Raw genomic sequence first — 22,504 nt, forward strand, 5'->3', positions numbered from 1 at the left:
ATAAAATTTTAAAACAAAACAGCATCTTTTATTTGTCTTAAGGCCCTATTCATGATGTGATTGTGTATTTCAATCTTCCAAATAGGCTGAGATAAAATCCCGGTCACCCCATTCAGCTTTTGGGACAGTTCGTTGTGATCCAACATAATTATAAGGAATCTAACTGGGAAAAAACGTGCAGAGCTAAAATTAAGCACCTATGCCTTTAAGAAACAGACACAGCTTGATTTTTTTCTATTACGTCTCGTTGCACAGCATTCTGGTAGCTGTAGTTTCTTGTCAACTCAAAACAATCAGGTTCTCAGGACATTCAAACTACAATTCCTAGAATGCCAGGCGCCCAAGGGGCACTGGCTTCTTGCGAGGCCACTCTCTCTCAAAAGAAACTTTGCAACAGGCAACAGTTATGCAGCCCAATTATGTGCATCAAAAGTAAAGGTAATTCTTTCCAAAATCAGAACTTTTAAAAAGTGCAGTGGGACGTGGGACAAATAGTTAAAAATCGTGACTGTCCCGGACGTCTGGTCACCTTAGTCTAAGCTCACAGTCCACCAAAGGAACTCAATATTACAGCCTATCGGTTCCATGAAGTAAGCCAGCTACTAAAAGCTAAGGAGAGAAGCTTTGTAAGACTAGTACCATTTCTGCTAGGTTTTAAGAACATGACTTTAAATATATGCACATAAACCAAGTTTTCTTTGACAGACTGCAATCCAGATCAGGACTTCTGATGTAAGAAATACATTGCTTCAAAGTCCCTTGAAATATTGAATGGGATTTCTAGAAAACCCTTTCCTGGATAAATAAATAGAGAGGAAGAGAAGGGGTGGTGGTGGGAAAACCAGAGATAGAACACATGGCCATAATTAGAATTCAAGGTATTCTGGTGGTATTAAAATAAATGCTTCTCTCTTCTAGACAGGTAACTCTTCTAGACTGGAAGGACTTCAATATGAAGTAGTATTTCCCAGAAAATAAACAAGAGATGTAGTGGATAACAATAAAAAACACATCAACCTATGATATTGGAAATCGTGTGCAAGGAGAGTTTCCTCTGCATAAAGAGAGTCTGTCTTTTTAATAAATCAGTCCTACAGGGAATACACTGTAACATAAATAGTGAATTTTAAATAACTTACGAAAGGCAAGGGGGGTGACGGCAGTTCTAATCTCCGGGGAGAGTTGATTCCACAGGGCCAGGGCCGCCACAGAGAAGGCTCTTCCCCTGGGTCCCACCAGACAACATTGTTTAGTCGACGGGACCTGGAGAAGGCCAACTCTGTGGGACCTAATCGGCCATTGGGATTCGTGCGGCTGAAGGCGGTCCTGGAGGTATTCTGGTCCAATGCCATATAGGGCTTTATAGGTCATAACCAACGCTTTGAATTGTGACCGGAAACTGATCGGCAGCCAGTGCAGGCCACGGAGTGTTGAAGAGACGTGGGCCAATGTAGGGAGCCCCACGATAGCTCTTGCGGACACGTTCTGCACGATCTGGAGTTTCGGAACCCTGCTGTTCTGTTCGGGCCTGTGAGACCCGAAATCAAAGTTTGAGACCTTGTAAAAAATTTTCCCTGCATATCTGAAACTTGAAATTTCATGACTTTTCATCATTTCAGGGGTTCTCTCTATGAGAATGTTTTTTGGGGTGGGGGTGGGTTTCCTTTATTGCTGGAAAAAAAAATCCCTAGAGGTCTGTTCCCGGGTCTATTTGACCTGGACCGCAAATTGTTCAATTTAGGTACTTATATTTTGTCTTTTTGAAAGCTTTTTTCACTTGGAAACAAGTTTGAACATTTCTGCACACAATGAAATGAAAATTGAAAGGGAAAAAAATGCTTATTAGTTTATTTTGCTGATAAAATGCACCCCGTTTTTGTGAATTTTTTCAATTTATAGATAGTTTTGCCTGCAAAATGCATTCTATTTTACTAAAGTTGGTGTGGGATTGGTAGCTTGAACATTTCTGAACATAATGAAAGGAAAATTGAACTGAAAACATTGATGCTTATTTGTTTATTTTGCACAGGTTTTAAAGCCTGTTAATTTAGCTAGAATTAGTTTGCAGACTAATTTCAACTGAATATAATCTTGAAATTACTATAAATTCCCATAGACAGTACATTTTGAGGCTAAGCAGTCTTCTCCCAGACATTGACTCCAGCATGACCAAACTTCCAAGAAGGAAATGTTTTAATTTGCATACCTTTATTTTTTTCTTTTTATGGTCATTTCATCCTTTTGATAAAGGGAACTTTAGATAGGATAGTCTTAACTGTAACCCAAAATAAAGGAGGCAATAATTAGGACTACCATGCCTGAGCTTTCCAAATGAAGATGGCCACTAGAGGGCAGCAAAGACCGTAAAAATGCCTATTTCAAGGTCTCTCAACTGGTTTTGTGCCTAAAATGAGATTAGAATTCGTGGTCTTTTGTATTTAAGCCTGTTACTTTAGCTAGAATTAGTGTTTTTGAGCCGAACACAAAGGTTAAGGACTGATGCCATCAATTGTGCCTTTGTCTGCCTTTTGCCTCCTCCTTTTCTGCTGCTTTCAGCTATTTAGTTATATCAGCACTAGCCCAGTCATCAAGTTTCAGTATTTTCTTTTGTATATCAGGCCAGGCATTCTTTACAAATTGCATTTTAAGCAAAGAATTGTACTCTGTTGTTCTAAGAGAAAGACCGGAATACTTATTTAAACTATCCTTAATTCTGTTTAAAAAATCAGATGGGGTTTCACATTTTAATTGTCCCAACTCTTTAATTTGGTTCCCTGGGGCATAGCTGTTCTCACCTCTTCAATAATGATGATGATGATGATGATGATGATGATGATGATGATGATGATAATAATAATAATAATAATAATAATAATAATAATAATAATAATAATAAGTCTCTTTAAATCTTCTAATTCTGATCTTTCTGCTTCATTATTGCTGTCCCAACCAGAGTCAGTACAACACAGCAAACGAGATCACTATGCTGGATTTCGTATTTCATCACCAGTCGGGCGCTTCCCAAGCACCTAGGACTGCGTGATGGTAATAATAATAATAAGTCTCTTTAAATCTTCTAATTCTGATCTTTCTGCTTCATTATTGCTGTCCCAACCGGAGTCTGCTAAACGAAACTTCACATCTTCAGCTAATGGATTTGCAGTCCCAGTCTGCAACTTAGTCCAATAGGCCCTAGCAGCTGTTCTTATCTGAACTTTTTCTTCTGAGGTAAACACATAGGTTAAAATATGTTGAAGGTCTGCAAATGTATAAATATTTAGACCCAAAAACTAATTCAAAGAGCCTGCCAACCCTGCTTCTCTAGACGTTTCTTGTGCTGTTCAAGGGGGTGGCCGGGTTGGCGGTGGAGTTCCCCAGACCTATTGTCCTGGGGGATTTCAATCTGCCGTCACTTGGTGTTTCCTCCGGGTTAGCACAGGAGTTCATGGCCACCATGAGGGGACACACACACCTGACATGGTATTCCTCTCGGAGCAATTGAATAATGGTCTGAGACTAAGGGGCTTAGAAGCATTGCCTTTGTCATGGTCAGACCATTTTCTACTGTGGCTTGATTTCCTGGCTCCAATCCTCCCCCACAGGGAGGTGGAACCGACTAGGTGGTTCCGCTCCAGACGCCTGATGGACCCCGAGGGCTTTCAGAGGACGCTTGGGGTTTTACCAGATTCACTCGTCCACAGCTCGGCAGAGTCTCTTGCCATGGCCTGGAATAGGGCTGCGGAGGCTCTTCACCAAATTGCACCGTTGCGACCTCTCTGTGACACTAGACCCCATAGAACTCCATGGTTCAACGAGGAGCTCTGGGAGTTGAAACACCAGAAGAAATGTCTAGAGAAGTGATGGAGGAAGAGTAAATCCGAATCCGACTGAACACTTGTAAGAGCTCGTATTAAGACTTACAAAGTGGCGCTCAAGGCCGCAAGATGCGCATACCATGCCGCCTTGATTGCATCTGCGGAATCCCGCCCGGCCGCTCTGTTTAGGGTGACCCGCTCCCTTCTGAATCAGGGGGAGTTGGGAAGCCTTTGCAGGGAAGTGCTGAGGAATTTAATTCATTTTTCGCTGATAAAGTCGCTCGGATCCGGGCGGACCTCAACTCCAATTGGATAGCAGTGTCGGCTGATAACGAGTCAGTCAAGGTGACTGGGGCTCATCCTTGTCCATCTGTCTGGGAGGAGTTTGACTTGGTGACACCTGATGAAGTGGACAAGTCCATTGGAGCTGGTAGTTCTGCCACCTGTTTACTGGATCCCTGTCCCTCTTGGTTGGTTTCGGCCAACCGAAAGGTAACACAGAGCTGGGTCCAGGAGATTGTCAACGCTTCCTTGGGGAGGGTGTCCTTCCTAGCTCCTTATAAGGAGGCACTTGTGCACCCCCTACTCGAGAAGCCTTCCCTGGACCCAGCCATGCTTAATAATTACCGTCCAGTCTCCAACCTTGCTTTTATGGGAAGGTTGTTGAGAAGGTGGTGGCACTCCAACTCCAGCGGTCCTTGGAAGAAGCCGATTATCTAGGCCCTCAACAGTCAGGATTCAGGCCCGGCTACAGCGCGGAAACTGCTTTGGTCATGCTGATGGATGATCTCTGGCAGGCCGGGGAAAGGGACTTGTCCTCTGTCCTGGTGCTTCTTGACCTCTCAGCGGCTTTCGATACCATCGACCATGGTATCCTTCTTCGCCGGCTGGAGGGGTTGGGAGTGGGAGGCACTGTCCTCCAGTGGTTCTCCTCCTACCTCTCCAGTCGGTCGCAGTCAGTGTTAGTGGGGGGTCAGAGATCGACCTCTAGGTTTCTCCCTTGTGGGGTGCCTCAAGGGTCGGTCCTCTCCTCCCTACTATTTAATATCTACATGAAACCGCTGGGTGAGATCATCCAAGGGCATGGGGTGAGGTATCATCAGTATGCCGATGATACCCAGCTATACATTTCCACCCCATGCCCAGTCAGCGAAGCAGTAGAAGTGCCAAGTGTGATTGGACACACAAGGAATTTGTCTTGGTGCATATGCTCTCAGCGTACATAAAATAATATATACATTTGTCAAGAATCATGTGGTACAACACTTAATGATTGTCATAGGAGTCAAATAAGCAATGAAGAAGCAATATTAATAAAAATCTTAGGATATAAGCAACAAGTTACAGTCATACAGTCAACATGGGAGGAAATGGGTGAAAGGAATGATGAAAAAAATTAGTAGAATAGAAGTGCAGATTTAGTAGAAAGTCTGACAATGTTGAGGTAATTATGTCTTTAGTAAATGGCGTTCGGCGTTCGGAAAAAAAACTGTTCTTGTGTCTAGTTGTCTTGGTGTGCAGTGCTCTGTAGCGACGTTTTGAGGGTAGGAGTTGAAACAATTTGTGTCCAGGATATGAGGGGTCAGTAAATATTTTCCCCGCCCTCTTTTTGACTCGTGCAGTATACAGGTCCTCAATGGAAGGCAGGTTGGCAGCGATTGTTTTTTCTGCAGTTCTGATTCTCCTCTGAAGTCTGTGTCGGTCTTATTGGATTGGAGAACCAAACCAGACAGTTATAGAGGTGCAGATGACAGACTCAATGATTCCTCTGTAGAACTGTATCAGCAGCTCCTTGGGCAGTTTGAGCTTCCTGAGCTGGCGCAGAAAGAACATTCCTTGTCGTGCTTTTTTTATGATGTTTTTGATGTTAGGTGACCATTTTAGGTCTTGAGATATGATAGAACCTAGAAATTTGAAGGTCTCTAAAGAAACTTTTCCAGGAGCAGCAGCAGCCCTCTCCGCCCCCTCCGCCTTACTCCGCTTTTGCCTCTGCCTCTTCCCAGAACGCTTATTTGGGGACACTGTTACCTCTAAGGAAACAAACCCACATGCAGCATTTTCAAACGCCACGTGGTGGAGCCAGCCACAGTTTCTCCACGCCCAACAGCTGCAACCGGCACCCAAGCTGTCAGACAGGAAGAAACCCCTGTAGGTCAGAGCCGTGCGCCGCCCGGCTGCTCCGGCTCTCTGGACCACGCCCACCCATGCTGATCCTCTGTTCGCTGTTTCTAGTTGGCAGGGGCGCGCCCTGGAAAGAAGAGGCAGAGGGAGCCCCTGCCCACCATCCCCAGGCTGAAGGGACCTGAGCAATGTCCGAACTTCCCCCCCTCGACACATTGCTGCTGGAGACAATGAGAGAGAGAAAGGAAGAAAGAGAGAGAAATGAGAAAATGATGGAGGGAAAGAATAAGGGAGATAAAATAGAGGCAAATAGATAGAAGGGAGAGAGAAATGAGAGAAAGATTGAGAGAAGGGAGAGAAAGAAAAAGGGAGAGGGAGAGGAAAGAAAGATAAAAATAGAAATGAAAGTGAGAGAAATGAGAGCAAAAAGGGAGGAGAAACAAATGAGAGAGAGAAGGGGGAGAAATGAGAGAGACCTGGAGGGAGAGATTTAGGTTTAGATTTAATTGGATTTGTATGCCGCCCTTCTCCGAGGACTTGAGAATGAGAGAGAGGGGAAAGAGGGGAAAGAGAGAGAGAGAAGTGGAGAGAAAGAAAGAAAAGGGAAAGAGAGGGAGGGAAAGAGAGAAGTGGAGAGGAAGGAAGGAGGGAGGCAAGGAAAGAAAGAAGAAGAAATGGACGTAACAAGGAAGGAGGGAGGGAAGGAAGGAAGGAAGAATGGAAGAATGAAGTGGATGGAGGGACGGAGGAAGGAAGGACTTTTTGGGGGGGTGTAATTTTTTCTCTCTCAACATACATTCAAACAATACAGTGTACCATCTAACTTTCCATGAATAAAATGCAGTATTTTGTTAATAACTAATATCAATCATCAAAAGTTGCAAAAGTTTTTTTTCTAATTTTGTCATCCAGTTACATACATTTTCTTTTAATTAAATTCCCTCCTTAATGTTCAAGCCTTGCCTTGAAGGGACATAAACAGTACCGGCACACTGTACAGGTTCTGTCAGAAATCTGATGACACCAAAGATTTCCCCTGAAGAAAAAAGGTTGAAAAAAGCTGAGCTATATACTGTATAATGCTTTCCCACATTGCAAAAGATCTTCTTTCCCATATATGCTTTCTAGCCACAAGGTGGCAGCAAAGTATAACAAATATAAAATATAAACAGAATGAATACCTATACAGTGATCTCTCGATTAGCCCGGGGGTTACGTTCCAAGACCTCCCGCGCTAACCGATTTCCGCGTTATACTGGGTGCGGAAGTAAAACCACCATCTGCGCATGTGCGCCATTTTTTTCATGGCCGCACATGCGCAGATGGTGGAGTTTGCGTGTGGGCGGCGGGGAAGACCAAGGGAAGATTCCTTCAGCCGCCCAACAGCTGATCTGCTCCGCAGCGCGGAAGCAGCGAGGAGCCGAAGATGGGGTAAAGGCAAAGGGGAAACCCCATCTTCGGCTCCTCGCTGCTGCCGCGCTGCGGAGCGGATCAGGTGTTGGGCGGCTGAAGGAACCTTCCCTTGGTCTTCCCGCCAGATCACTTGCCGCTTGCCAGTCCATGCCCCCCTGGATGAGCGGCCCCGCATGGCCCCAGCGCCGGACTCCGTTGCCGAACGCCGAAACCGGAAGGGGCGAGGTGGGGGAGAACGGGAGGCTCAGCATTCCGTCAGTCGCAGCGCTGGCTGTCAACTTTTCTTTTTAGCACTGGGGAGGCAAGTCAGCTCCTGCCCAGTTTTAAAAAGAAAAATTGACAGCCAGCGCTGCGGCTGACGGAATGCTGAGCCTCCCGTTCTCCCCCACCTCGCCCCTTCCGGTTTCGGCGGTTTCGCAGCGCTGGCTGTCAACTTTTCTTTTTAGCACTGGGGAGGCAAGTCAGCTCCTGCCCAGTTTTAAAAAGAAAAGTTGACAGCCAGCGATTGTTCCGCTGCCGCCAGCATGGCCTGGCTGGCAGCGGAAGATGTAACCTTCGCAACCTCGGAGAGCTTCCTGGGCATGAAAGCTCACGAAAACCAGGAAGCTCTCTGAGGTTGCGAAGGAGCCCACGATCACTCGGCTGCAAGCGGGAGGAAGGCGAATCCCACGGGGCTGGGCTCGGTTATCCCCCCGGCTCCCCTCCTACCAGCCCCGCCGCGGAAGGCTCCATTCTGTTCCCTGAATGGAGACCGCGGGCCGCTCAATCGGGTGGCAGGAAAGCGAATGTCACGGGGCTGGGCTCGGCTCCCCCAGCCCCGCCGCGGAACGCTCCATTCTGTTCCCTGCCGGCCCGATTGAGGGGCCCGCGGTCTCCATTCAGGGAACAGAATGGAGCCTTCCGCGGCGGGGCTGGTAGGAGGGGAGCCGGGGGTCTAACCGAGCCCAGCTCCGTGGGATTCGCCTTCCTCCCGCTTGCAGCCGAGTGATCGTGGGCTCCTTCGCAACCTCAGAGAGCTTCCTGGTTTTCGTGAGCTTTCATGCCCAGGAAGCTCTCCGAGGTTGCGAAGGAGCCCAGGATCACTCGGCTGCCGGCGGCAGGAAAACGAATGTCACGGGGCTGGGCTCGTCTCCCCCCCCATAGCAGCCCCGCCGCGGAACGCTCCATTCTGTTCCCTGCCGGCCCGATTGAGCGGCCGGCGGTCTCCATTCAGGGAACAGAATGGAGCCTTCCGCGGCGGGGCTGGGGGAGCCGAGCCCAGCCCCGTGACATTCGCTTTCCTGCAGCCGAGTGATCCTGGGCTCCTTCGCAACCTCGGAGAGCTTCCTGGGCATGAAAGCTCACGAAAACCAGGAAGCTCTCTGAGGTTGCGAAGGAGCCCACGATCACTCGGCTGCGGGTGGCAGGAAAGCGAATGTCACGGGGCTGGGCTCGGCTCCCCCAGCCCCGCCGCGGAAGGCTCCATTCTGTTCCCTGCCGGCCCGATTGAGGGAACAGAATTAAAAAAAAAAAATTTTTTTTAATATTTTATAAAAAAAAAATTTTTTTTAATATTTTATTTTTTTAAATAATATTTTTTGAAAAACCGCGTTGCAGCGTTTCGCGCTAATCGAGAACGCGCAAGTCGAGGGACCACTGTATATGATTAAAATAAAGAATCCAGAAAACTCCCAAAGTCAAAAACACCGCATGGCTAAAAGAGAAGAAAAGAAAAACCTTTTAGCAAGAATATATGCTTCAATCTCCTTCTCATGAAAAATGAAACCTTAATCCAAGATTTTAAGCAGTTGTTGTCTGTTTTGCCAGGCACTCACAGGCACTGCAATACATGCCACAATGCTTTCCCTCCCCCGCTGCTAAACCAGAAATTACTAGTTCCGGTATCTCCTCATCTCTTTCTCCTCACAAAGCCTTGAAGAAGAAATATAGTAAAAGCAACTTCAGCTATATTTTCCTCTTCTCAAAACAAGTGATCCCACCCAGATGGAATCTTTCATCTCTTCAGAGCCTCTCTGCTGCTGGGGAAAAAACTATAGTAGTAGTAGTAGTAGTAGTAGTAGTAGTAGTAGTAGTAGTAGTAGTAATAATAATAATAATAATAATAATAATAATAATAATAATAATAATAAAATTAGATTTGTATGCCGCCTGTCTCTTAGGACTCGGAGCGGCTCACAACAACAATACACAGTATACTAATCCAATGTTTAAAAACAATTTAAAAAACAATTTAAAAACCCTTATTATATAAAACCATCCTGAGGCTATGGGTGATTTAACACCTCTGGTCAGCTGCAGGTCAAGGGACTGGCTACCCGCAGGATTTGTGATATCCTGTGGATTCACCAGAAACTCCCCTCTCTCACCTGACCCTTCAGATCAGGACCAGTCCTCAAATGGACTCATAAACAGCTGTGGTTTGACAAGCTAACCTAGGACCCTGGAAAAGCCATATTGTCACCTCTACATGGGGCTACCATGAGTGTTCAGAAACTACAAATTGTGCAGAATGCAGCCGTGTGAGTGGTCATGCCAATATCTTCCCAAAACTCCATGGTCAGCACTGGACTCAATTCAAAGTGTTGCGTATGACCTATAAAGCCCTACACGGCACGGGACCAGATTACTTTGGGCCCCGCCTCCTGCCGCATGAATCCCAGTGACTGGCTAGGTCCCACAGAGTCGGCCTTCTACAGATCCCGTCAACCAGACAACGTTGTTTCATGGGACCTAGGGGAAAAGCCTTCTCTGTGGGGGGCCAACCCTCTGGAATCGGCTCCCCCTGGAGATTTGTACTTTCCCCAACCTCCTCGACTTCCATAAGAGTCTGAAAGTTTATGCCCCCAGGCCTGGGGTCATTAGACACTGCCCCTTTGCTAATGAATGTATCGTGAGCTTGCTGATTAAATGGGTATGAGAGCATTTTAATTGGTTTTTCACGTTTTTTAGATTAACTTTAATTAATTGGATTTGGATGTACACTGTTCCTTATATGTTGTAAGCCAGCCCGACATCTCGGCGAGGGGAGGCATATAAACCCGATTAATTAATAAATAAAATCTGGGCAATCTGGGAGTTGTAGACCCAGGTTATTATCAGAACACAAAGTTAAAAAATCATACCTTATTTCAAACTTCTCAACCGTAGTAACTTTTCTGGTGTTAGACTTCTTTTCCCTTCTTTTGGACTTCTTTTCCCTTGTTGCTTGTATCCTTACAATTTATATTGACTAGTTCCTAATGTGATTGCTTATTTGTACCCGGACTATCATTGTGTTGTACGTTATGATTCTTGACAAACTTATCTTTTCTTTTATGTACACTGAAAACATATGCGCCAAGACAAATCCCCTGTGTATCCAATCATCCTTGGCCAATAAAATTCAAATCAATTCCATTTTATTACCCTGGCTAGCTGCCAAGTTTACAAGATTGAGAAGGTTGAGAAACAATGTCTTACTGGTTTCCAGTGTCATTTGTTCTAGGTGATTCTTAACTTTGATAAATCAAAAATTAGGCAATACTTTTGGAAAATGGACATAGTTTGGGATAGGTCAGATATCTTGCGGTGGTCTTCTATCTATTGGATTTGTATGCTGCCCCTCCCCGAGTACTTGCTTTCTTTAGAGCAGGGGTCTCCAAAACTGGCAGCTTTAAGACTTGTGGACTTTAGCTCCCTGAATTCTGGAGCCAGCAATGCTGTGCTGGAGAATTCTGGGAGTTGAAGTCCACAAGTCTTAAAAGTGGCCAAGTTTGAAGACCACTGCTTTAGAGCCAGATCTAACATTCTTCCCTTAGCACTCCTCCAGGGCAGAATGGGTATATATATATGTGGTAAAGGAGAAGTCGAAGATATCTCAAATATTTTATTGTACTGTGAGTCGTACAGAGTTCATAGGTCAGTATATATTCTCCCCTTACTAGAGAGATTGTCAGCAAAGGCATACAACCTTTATGTAGTCTTTCTCTTTTGTGCAAGGAGAAACCAGAAAGATCAATTTAAGGAAATATGCAGAGTGCTGAAAAATGAAGTGCATAAGCACAATATTTTCTTTCTTTTGGGCATTCCTGGAAGTCGCTATATTACAGGGCAAAAAACACCCCCCTCTCCAGATATGGCTCTTAAGACCTGTAGATACCCAAACTGGATCTTTATTAAATCAGCATGTGGGACAGGGGTGTCAAACATGTGGTGTTGTGTTTTTCCCTTTCACTGAACTGGGGCTGGACATGGCCAGTGCATGTCTGTCTGCCTATCCGTCCGTCCATCCATCCATCAGAGGTGGGTTCTTCCCAATTCAGATGGGTTCATCAAAACCAGTAGCAAACCACTGGTGATGTCACAGAGCTGATTTGGTTGGTGCTGGTCTCTGGTATGATCTTTTTGAGGGGGGGATTTTTTTTGGAGGGGGGATTTTGGGTGGTAATTTTTTTTCTGATTTTTTTCTTCTGCACATGCACAGAAGCCAAGTTTCTGGCGCTGCAAATGCACTGCCATCTTGTTTTCAGCTTTTTCGGGGTGGGGGGGAGATTTTTTTGGGTATTTCCAGAGCATGCCCATTCAGTGCAGAAGGAAGCAAAACAGCAGTCAGGTAAATTATAAACCACCAGTGGAGGGCTACCAAAATGTTTACTACCACACTGTGGCCGTGGCTTATGCAGGATGCCCTGCAATTTTTTTCAATATCTTTCAATGCAAATTGGGTGCTCTGGGGTGGAGCTCCATTTTCGCTACCCCACTGTATATATGAAACATACTTTTCATATATAGGATTAAATTACACAAAAGGCAATTTTATATTTCTCCTTGACCATGGAATTTAGTTGACACTTTAGGGCTTTGTACTGGTTTCATGTATATGAAGTACACCTACGTATATATTCCAATGAACCACTGGATTATTTTACTTAGAACTTTGCTCTCTTTGCATAAAAATTACACAGATTCTTTGTGAACAGCATGCCTTTTTTATTTTCTGAACATTTTTTTCATTGAACATGTTCTGCAGGAAAATACAATTTAGTAGGTACTTGAATGTCATGCAATAAAATTACTGAAGGAACAAACAACAACGATCAAAGCATGCATAGTTCAGACTTGAAAAATAGATATAATTGTAGCAGAGCTTTCCATTTATTATCTAAAATTGACTTATTTTCCCCTTAATGATCCAATTCCTCAGTTTTTATCCCATTCCACTAGTCCCCAATTTAAGCAATTAAAAAGCTTCATCTCCTCTTCCCTAGAATATTAGTATGTCATCTGTGCTTCTTTTCAGTTGCATCACAAAAGAAATATCATCTGTTTTAGCTTTGGCATGCAGAATCAGTTCTCCTCCTCAAAAACAGCTACTGCGTAATGCCCAGCTGGAATGTACACAGCAGTTTCCACCTCTCCTCCACCCTTGCTTTGCTTCTGGAAATGGATCTCCAGAGCTTCACACATCATCTCCCTCGCTAAGACATCTGGAATCTCTGTCAGCAGGACGGTACGAGGACAGATGGAAGGATGGAGCTGAAATGGAGAAAAAAATTGGAGACTGGTGAACAAATGCCACAGCTGAAGATAAATCAGATAAAGCTAAGAACAAGTTGTTAAAACAAAAGCAAGATTCAAGAGATCTTTTATAGATTGAATCCTTTAAATAGGGGGTTTTGATATGAGAGGGTTCAATATTCAAATGCATGACAGGATGGAGAACATAGTTTGCTTAAAGAGAGGAGAATACAGTGTGTCTCTGTCCATGTTTTCCCCTCACCTGTAAATCTGCAATTTCCCCATGTAACCAATATGATGCCTTGACCTGATGGGTCTCCTTTCCAAGCATTACCTGGAACAGCCCCTTTTCAACAATCTGTTGAGCCACTGTAAGAGAGAAAAAAACTTGAAATCTGTAACAAGGACCTGTTCCCCACATATCTGTATTGGTGCAAGATAAAATACATTCTAGAGATAACAAAGCACAATGTTGAAAAATGGAAAAAAACATGCTAAAAAAATCAAATGCTTATGGGATGTTTGAATAAAAGTGCTGAAATTGAAATGTTACCAAATTACTAAACTAAATATTACTAAACATTATAATGTTCTAAAATAGGTAAAATTGGAAATACAGTGTTCCCTCGATTTTCGCGGGTTCGAACTTCGTGGAACGTCTATACCACGGTTTTTCAAAAATATTAATTAAAAAATACTTTACGGTTTTTTCCCCTATACCACGGTTTTTCCTGCCCGATGATGTCATATGTCATTGCCAAACTTTCATCTGCCTTTAAAAAAATTTTTAAAATAAACTTTAATAAATAAACATGGTGAGTAATAATCTAAATGGTTGCTAAGGGAATGGGAAATTGTAAATTTAGGGGTTTACAGAGCTAAGGGAAGGCTTGGGATACTGTCCATAGCCAGAAATAGTGCATTTACTTCCGCATCTCTACTTCGCGGAAATTCGACTTTCGCGGGCGGTCTCGGAACGCATCCCCCTCGGAAATCGAAGGAACACTGTACTCCAGTTCACCTGTCTCATGAAGAAAAAAAGAAGAAAAAATTAACTAAATATACTTTTAAAGGTGTTAAAGTTAAGAGGCATTGCATAAGATATTGAAGGGAGTGCAATGAGTAAGGAAAAGATTAATCAATAAATTACAAGAAATCAGATTTATAATGATAAAATAGAAGTCATTCTCATACTAAGAAGTACAACACTGCAGAACTACAGGTACTCCTTGTTTAGTAACTGCCTTGTTAATGACCATTCAAAATTATGGTGATGAAAAAGTAAATTTATTATCGGTTCCTACATTTAAAACTCACAAGGGTCTGTAAAGGAAAGCTGAAGTAAGATGATAAGCACAGTGGTGGCTTCACGTAGTTACCACTTTGCAAGTGCTTTTGGACTAACGCAGGGAGACACACACTGGGGAGCAAAGGGAAATCGTAAATTTCCTGGTTGGAATAGATAATTTTTTTTCCTTTTTAAAAAGCTTTATTTATTCAATTTTTTCAATTTTAAAAACATCACAATAATTTTGCACAGATCAGAACTGATCTCATGTCTGTTCTATTGCTTACTGTTGTCATTTAAATTTCCATTATTTATACAGATTATTCATATTTACTTAGTTCTTATATTTGTAAGTACTTTCATATTATATCACTGTCCCCCCCCCCCATTCAATTATACCATTTTTGCCTGGTATCATAATATTCTGAGTTGAATAGTCCTTTGATCTGCATCGTCATCTTATCCATTTCTGCACATCTGTATATTTTGTCTATGATTATGTTTTCCAGTGGTACTATTTCATTTTTCCAAAACTGTGCGTAACAGATCCAGGCTGCAGTTATTATGTGTATTATTAGATGTTGGGGTTCCCCCCCCCCATATTGTTTCTTACTGATTCCTAGTAGAAACTGTTTTGGAGTAAACCCTTTCCTATTATTTCCTTTATCCATTTTTGTATTATTTTCCAGAAACCCTTAGCTTTGGGACAAGTCCACTATTGGTGAAAGAAGGTGCCTAATTCTACTTTATACTTCCAACAGGTCGAATTGGAATTTAGATATATTTTGGCCAATATGCTTGGAGTTAGATATCATCTATAAAACATTTTGTAAAAATTTTCTTTACATTTTGTAATTTTGCAATTAATATTCTTAAGTTAATTCAAAAGATGAAGCTTTGTACGTTTCTGTTAAAGTCCTAAAGAGATAGAATGTTTCCCTTAGTCCTGTTTTCCCAGTGCCTGATACTGTAACAAGTAAGTAGGGAAGAGGTCAATACTGTAACTCGGAGCAAGGGCGAAATACAAGACTGTTCCATATTGCCGAGTCAATCCTTATTAGACCTTATTGGTTCTTATCAGTCTTTATCCCTCCTTATCAAAGTCAAAGACAATTTATGGAGTTTTATATCAGGGTCTTTAAGTCTGAAAATCCTTGAGTCTTTTTAGCTTCCCGATTGCTAGTTCAGAGGGCTCCATCTGCCTCTGGTTGTCTCTGTCTGCTGCTTCTCTTGTTCTTTCAGATTCTGCCTCTCTTGTCCTTTGCCTTCCTTGTCTGTCTTAAGGCAGACTGTGTTCCCCTGGAACGTTAAGTCCTTATCTTCCTTCCTCCTCTATTTCTGCAGATACAAGGCTTTTTTCGATCTCTCCTGGGTCTCAGTACTCTCCTCTGCTACGCTCTACCATTAATTTTTTTTATTTGAATGAGAAGCCACTTTCTCGCCCGTCAACTGTTTGTCGGCAAATTCAAAGTGCTTTTATCATTTTACCTGCCAATGGTTAATGTGCCTTTCTTTTTCTTAGTTTTTAAGCTCTTATAATTCCAGATACTGTACATTGAAAACAGGTATAAATCCAATCCTGATTAGGGATGTTTCTTAATGTCTTTTACTTCATTATTCACTTCTTTTATGTAGATTAGCTCTCCCCCTCCTCCGCCACCTTATAAGCTCCTCAGTCCCTCGTTTCCTAATTTCTAGATCGGATTGTCTTCTTTTATTAAAACCCATCTTGTGAAAGTCCAGCAGGATTTTTTATTATGGTCTGTTGCAATGAGTTCTGTTCTGTAGTGATCACTCGCTTCCTTCTCTTTGGTAGTGCGTTACGGCTTCAGCCTGCCATGCTGGAAGCAGCATAGGTGAGCGCTTTTGCTCCCAATCGGGAGGTTTCCCTTCGCCCTAGCTGCTGACCGCCTTCTACCCACTGGAGCTCGGTTGGTCCTTTTATATCCTACAGACTGTGTCTCAAAGGATTTCAAAGAACAAAAGAAAAAGCAGCTTCAGGGGGCAAAGATCACCCTCTTGCAGCTGCTTCACCCCACGTCACCACCACTTATTTATTTAATGGTCTTCCCAATGGGTAGATTAAATATTTGGATTATAAATCAGATTTGGATCATAATATCGGTGGATTACAAATACCAGTTAAAGTCTTACAAAGAGCCATGTTGCAGTCTGCAGATGGGAGAAATCAATCTCTTTTCACTTACATGTAATGGGACAGATTATAGACATAAGATTTGAGGAATTTCAGCACTTAGTAAGGGATATGAAGATACCAGAAAATATTGTAAAGGTAATCGGTATGATTTACCCATTTGTGTAGAGTGTTGCATGGCTGAGAAAAGCATTTCTAAGTTTGGACAAGAATAAAGGCGATATTAACACCAACTAAAATAAATTTGAGCTGAAAGTGACAATGAACTATTTTAAAAAATGTTTTGTTTAATGAAAAGCAAAACATTAGGAGCTTTGATTTGAATATTAGCTAGAACAATGTGTCCCTTGAAGTCTGTAAAGATAAATCAGAAATGAAGACTGTGGGGGTTCATGTTGGAGAATCCTCACATTATCAGAGGCCGGTTTTACTGCCAACAGCTTCAGACAGCGAAGCTTCTGTGTCAGGGGAGGATTCTGGGAGTGAAGCAGGATCGGATGAGGAGGTAATTACAGGCAGCCCATTAGCTAATTGCCCCATTAGTGAATCATCATCATCATTGTTGGATTCAGAAGAGGAGGTATTCATAGATGTGCGCAGATGCAGGTTTATGACAAGGAAGGAACAACTGCGCAAGTATTATAGGAAATAAGGGAGAACACCTGTGGCTGGGGCAATTAGGATAATTAGGCTGCTGATAAATTGCCAGTGTTGCTGCCTCTTGGTGTGGGAGTTTATCCCTTTTATGAGAGAGAGAGACTTGTGGTTTGCTTCAGGATTTACAAAGACTTTTGTGAATTGCTTCAGGATTTTCAAGGACTTTGTGGAACAATTCACAGTTAAGTAAGCATGAGGGCTCTTGAAGGGGGGTGGCTGTGATGTCTTCACAGCTGCCTTTTATCTGTTTTGCTTTTGTTTTGGCTTAACACAACATTCAAAGTGTGTGTTTTGTGGGAGAACACTTTGACTGATAAAAGTGCATTTGGGCAGTATTTTTTCTTTGTGATAAACTGCCTTTGTTTACATTACAAGAGAGTGTGTGTTTGAATTTACACTTCAGACTTATTTGAGGCTTGTAACATGACGCCCGGCATAACATTTTTATTTTGCATTAGTGTTGAGATTTTTTCCTGTTCTATTCTACTGGTATAATTTTTTGGGATTTGGTACGAAGAGTTAATTGGTGTCAGTGGTGGATTATATTTTTGATTCTTTTGTTTTTGTTTGTTTGTTTGGACATATAAAGCCCCTTTGATGGTTTTAAAAAAATGTTTATTCTTTTGCTATTTTTCTAATCGCTCAGCTTTGTTCCTCTTCAATACTTGTATTTGTTTTTTCTCCCTTCTTCTTTCTTTTTTTAACATTTGTTTACCTTTTTTTCAAAAGCTAAAGCTAAAGAAGAACTTGAATAGCAATAAGCTTACTGTGTTTTTCCCCCTTGTTATTTTGGTTTTGTGCTAACTGGTTCCTTGTTTTCTTTCTTCTTGTTTTTAAGGTCCTCCAAATGGGGTGGATCAAATATTTGGATTATAAATCAGATCTGGATTATAACTTTGGTGGATTACAAATACCAGAGCAATTTTAAAGATGAAGAAGACAACAACACCTCAACCTTCAACAGCTTCCCCAGTGACTTCTAGTCCAGCAACGTAGAGAACATTAGATATTATGGCATAGCAAAAGAAAACTAATACTATGCAATTGGAATTGAAAAATATAATACAGGCTTTACATGAAGACTTTAAAGAAAGAATAGGGAAAATCGCTGAGAGAATGAGAAAAGAAAAAGGAGAATTAAAAGATGTGAAGCAGATGATGGGGAAAAAATGAACAATGAATACAAAAAAATGAAAGAAAAGTAGTGGCTACAGTACCAGCGGTTGTTTAAAAAAGGGTTATGATAAGGGGGGTGGGTGTAGCCAGCATCACCAGGAAACAACACCTTTTTTGGAGACTCTTGAAGAATGGGTGATATATCAGCAACTAGGGGTTTTTTTCAGACAGAAGCTATTCTTAATGGATGGTGAATGAAGGAGGCACAGATTGATGAGCACAGGGAAATTGCAAATTCTCTGACTAGTCAGAAGAAACATCACAAACTGATGGCTGGGAAAACAGCGAGCTATTATGAAGCTGGGGCCGTCACAAGAAAGAAGCAAAGTAAAAGGCAATGTGGGTCATCTGGGTGAGAAAAAATATTTTTGTTGTTCTTGTTGTTATTGTTATTGTTGTTGTTATTATTATTATTATTTAATTAATTAGATTTGTATGCCCTTTCTTGGGGTGACTCACAGAATACAAAAAACAATACAACAAATCTAATAATTAAAAATTACTAAAATCCCATATGCATTAAAATCAATCAGCCAACTCATTCACAACCACACATTACATCTCATAAATAGGGGAAGAGGGCTTGATCTAATTGCCCCATGCCTGGTGACTTAAATGAGTCTTGAGACTCTTGCAAAAGGCAAGGAGGGTGGGGGCACTGCAAATCTCTGGAGGGAGCTGATTCTACAGGGCCGGGGCCACCACAGAGAAGGCTCTTCCACTTGGCCCCACCAGGGGACATTGTCTGGCCGGAAAAGGCCAACTCTGTGGGACCTAACCGATCACTGGGATTCATGCGGCAGAAGGCGGTCCTGTAACTAATCTGGTCTGATGCCATGTAAGGTTTTATAGGTCATCACCAACACTTTGAATTGTGTCCAGAAACCAATTGGCAACCAATGCAGTCCACAGTGTTGGAGAAATATGGGTGTATCTGGGAAGACCCATGACTGCTCGTGTGGTTGCATTCTGTATGATTTGAAGTTTCCGAACACTCTTCAGAGGTAGCCCCATGTAGAGAGCATTGCAGTAGTCGAACGTCGAGGTGATAAGGGCATAAGTGACTGTGAGCAGAGACTCCCTGTCCAAATAGGGACACAACTGGTGCACCAGGCAAATCTGGGCAAATGCCCCCTTGCCACAGCCAAAAGATGGTGTTCTAATGTCAGCTGTGGGTCAAGGAGGACACCCAAGTGGTGAACCCTCTCTGAGGGGGTCAATAAATCCCCTCCCCCAGAGTGATGGATGGACAGATGGGATTGTCCTTTGGAGTCATTCCGTCTTGTTGGAGTTAAGTTTGAGTCTGTTGGCACCCATCCATACCTTAACAGCCTCCAGGCAGCAGCACATCACTTCCACTGCTTCACCAAGTGGGCACGGGGTGGAGATGTACAACTGGATGCTACGTGGATAATCTCACCCAGCGGTTTCATGTAGATATTAAACTGCAAGGGGGAGAGAAGCAACCCCTGAGGAACCCCACAATGGAGGAACCTAGGGGTTGATCTCTGACCCCCCAATAACACTGACTGTGACCGACCAGAGAGGTAGGAGGAGAACCACCAAAGAACAGTGCCTCCCACTCCCAACCCCTCCAGTTGGCACAGAAGGATACCATAGTCGATGGTACCGAAAGCTGCTGAGAGGTCAAGAAGCACTGGGATAGAAGATAAACACCTATCCCCGGCCAGCCAGACATCATCCATCAGTGTGACCAAAGCAATTTCATGCTGTAGCTGGGCCTGAATCCTGACTACTGAGGGCCTAGATAATCAGTTTCTTCCAAGGACCACTGGAGCTCGAGTGACACCACCTTCTCGACAACATTCCCCATAAAGGGAAGGTTGGAGACCGGATGATAGTTATTAAATACAGCTGGGTCCAGGGAAGGTTTCTTGAGGAGGGGGCACCCCAAAGGAGCATTGACAATCTCCTGGACCCAGCTCTATGTCACCTCCCTACTGGCTGAAACCATCCAGGAGGGACACGGGTCCAACATAACGTGGGGGAACTCATAGCTCCAATGGCCTTGTCCACTTCATCAGGTGTCACCAGATCAAACTCACCCCACACAAGTGGACTAGAACAGGCCCCTGTCGTTACTCTTCAATACCAGCATTTGTTTTTTCTCCCTTCTTCTTTCCTTTTTTTTTTTACATTTGTTTGCTTTTTTGTCAAGAGATAAAGGTAAAGAAGAACCTGAATAGCAATAACCTATACATTTAGTTTGGAAATATAAAACCCTGTTGATGGTTTGTTTTTTGTTAATTTTTATTGCTCTACTTCATTTCTCTTGAATAATTTTTTCCCCTCTTTCACATTTATTTCCTTTTTTGTCAAATAGTTTGGATTAATTTAAGGAACCTGAATAGCAAGAATCTTATTGTTTTCTTTTTTTCTTGTTATTTTGGTTTTATGCTGATTTGTTCCCTTTTTTCTTCTTTCTTTCCCTTTTCTAGGCCCTGCCAACATGGTGGAAAAATCTTTCAATTAAAAATCAGATTTTGTTGTTTTTTCATATTTTTTTCGATAATACCAAATAAAAATATTTCCGGTTTTGATTACAATTTTGGCGGATTAATTGCTCTGCTTCACTCCTATTCAATATTTGCATTCGTTTTTATCCCATTATTTTTTCCTCTTTTGGATTTGTTTGCTTTTTGTCAAACTGTTTGGATTAGGGTAATGAAGAACCTGAAGATCAAGAAACATATTGTTAATTATTTTATTTTTATTTTGGCCTTAGCCTGATTGATTCCTTTCTTCTTCTCCTTTTTTTGGTCCTCCCGATGGGGTGGATTAAATATTGGGATTAAAAATCAGATTTGGATTTTAATTTTGGTGGATTCCATATCTATGAATACTTTTAAAGGTGAAAAGATAACAACGCATCAAACCTCAACAGCCTCCTCAGCGTCTTCTAGTCTAGCAACACAAAGAACATGGGATACAATGTCATAAGTATTTTCTTTGTTTTTCTTGACTTCTTCTCATTGTTATTATTACTTGTAATTTTATACTGTTGTAAGCCACCCTGAGTCCTTCAGGACTGAGTGCCATAGAAGTAAAATTAAATAAATAAATAGATAGATAAATAAGAAAAGAATGCTAATACTATAAAATTGGAATTAAAAAATATGAAAGAGGTTGAACAAAAAGATTTTAAAGAAAGAATAGGGAAAGTGGATGAAACAATGAGAAAAGGAGAAGGCTGATTAAAAGATGTGAAGTAGATGATGGGAAAAGATGACTAATGAGTACAAAAAGTGTGTGTGTGGAGGGGGTGGAAGCAGGGACTCTAGTACCAGTGGTTGTTTTAAAAAGGGATATGAGAAGGGATTTAGATGGCCAGCATCATTGGGACACAATACCTTTTTCAGGGTCTTTGAAGAATCGTCCAAATCCTAGCTGTCAGTGGGTATTTTCAGATCAAAGCTGTCCTGAAGGGACCATAAAGATGTGGGGCAGAGATTGGGGGATGCAGGGGAATTGCAAATTTCCTGGCTAGTCAGAAGAAGCCTCACAACCTGACGGTTAGAAAAGTGGCCATTGCGAGCTGTTATGAAGCTGGGGCAGTTCAAAGAAAGAAGCAAAGTAAAGGGCAGTGTGGGTCGTATGGGTGAGAAAATTGATTTTTGTTACAATATATTCTTATCTTTCAGTACCTTCTGGGAAAAAGTACTAAAAGGAACGGCTTGAAGAAAGAAGTGGGCAGTTGGCGTGTGGTAGCCAACCCATCTCCAGTAGTGAAGACAGCAGCGAACTCTTGAAATATAAAGCCCCGTTGATGATTTTTAAAATTGATTTTGTTTATTTAGGTGTTGTTTTTTATCGCTCTACTTCGATCTTCTTTAATAATTGTATTTGGTTTTATCCTCCGCTTCTTTTTTGTTCTTTTACATATATTCCATTTTTGGTCAAATAGTTTGGATTAATTTAAAGTACCTGAATAGCAAGAATATTATTGTATTCGTTTTTTTCTTGTTATTTTGGTTTTATGCTGATTTGTTCCCTTTTTTCCTCTTTTTTTTAGGTCCTTCCAACAAGATGGAAAAAATTTTTGGAAGAAAAATCAGATTTTGATTGCAATTTTGGCGGATTAGAAATACCAAAGAATTTTTAAAGATGAAGAAGTGAATTGGTGTCGGTGGTGTATTGCATTTTTGACTCGTTTATTTTAATTTTAAATTTTATTTTTTATATATATATAAAGCCCTGTTTCTTAGTATTTTTAAAAATTGCTCTGCTTCATTCCTATTCAATATCTGCATTCGTTTTTATCCCCTTATTTATTTATTTTTTGGATTTCTTCACTTTTTGTCAAACCGTTTGGATTAGGGTAATGAAGAACCTGAAGATCAAGAAACGCATTGTTAATTATTT

At 42.1% G+C, this 22,504-nt stretch overlaps 1 protein-coding gene across 4 annotated transcripts in view; it reads right to left on the bottom strand.

Moving 5' to 3' along the window:
* Positions 1-12,296: 12,296 nt before the first annotated feature.
* Positions 12,297-22,504, bottom strand: part of IFI35 (interferon induced protein 35) — a 102,487-nt gene continuing 92,279 nt past the window's right edge. For all 4 annotated transcript variants that reach the window (XM_070727017.1, XM_070727014.1, XM_070727015.1 and 1 more), the window contains exons 8-9: positions 13,108-13,214; positions 12,297-12,863 (exon numbers count right to left, since the gene is read on the bottom strand). In XM_070727017.1, the coding sequence (XP_070583118.1) occupies positions 12,675-12,863; positions 13,108-13,214 (296 nt within the window). In that variant the 3' untranslated portion in view covers positions 12,297-12,674. The remainder of the gene's footprint in view (positions 12,864-13,107; positions 13,215-22,504) is intronic.

This window comes from Erythrolamprus reginae, chromosome Z (assembly GCF_031021105.1).
Source record: "Erythrolamprus reginae isolate rEryReg1 chromosome Z, rEryReg1.hap1, whole genome shotgun sequence".
Lineage (NCBI taxonomy): Eukaryota > Metazoa > Chordata > Lepidosauria > Squamata > Dipsadidae > Erythrolamprus > Erythrolamprus reginae.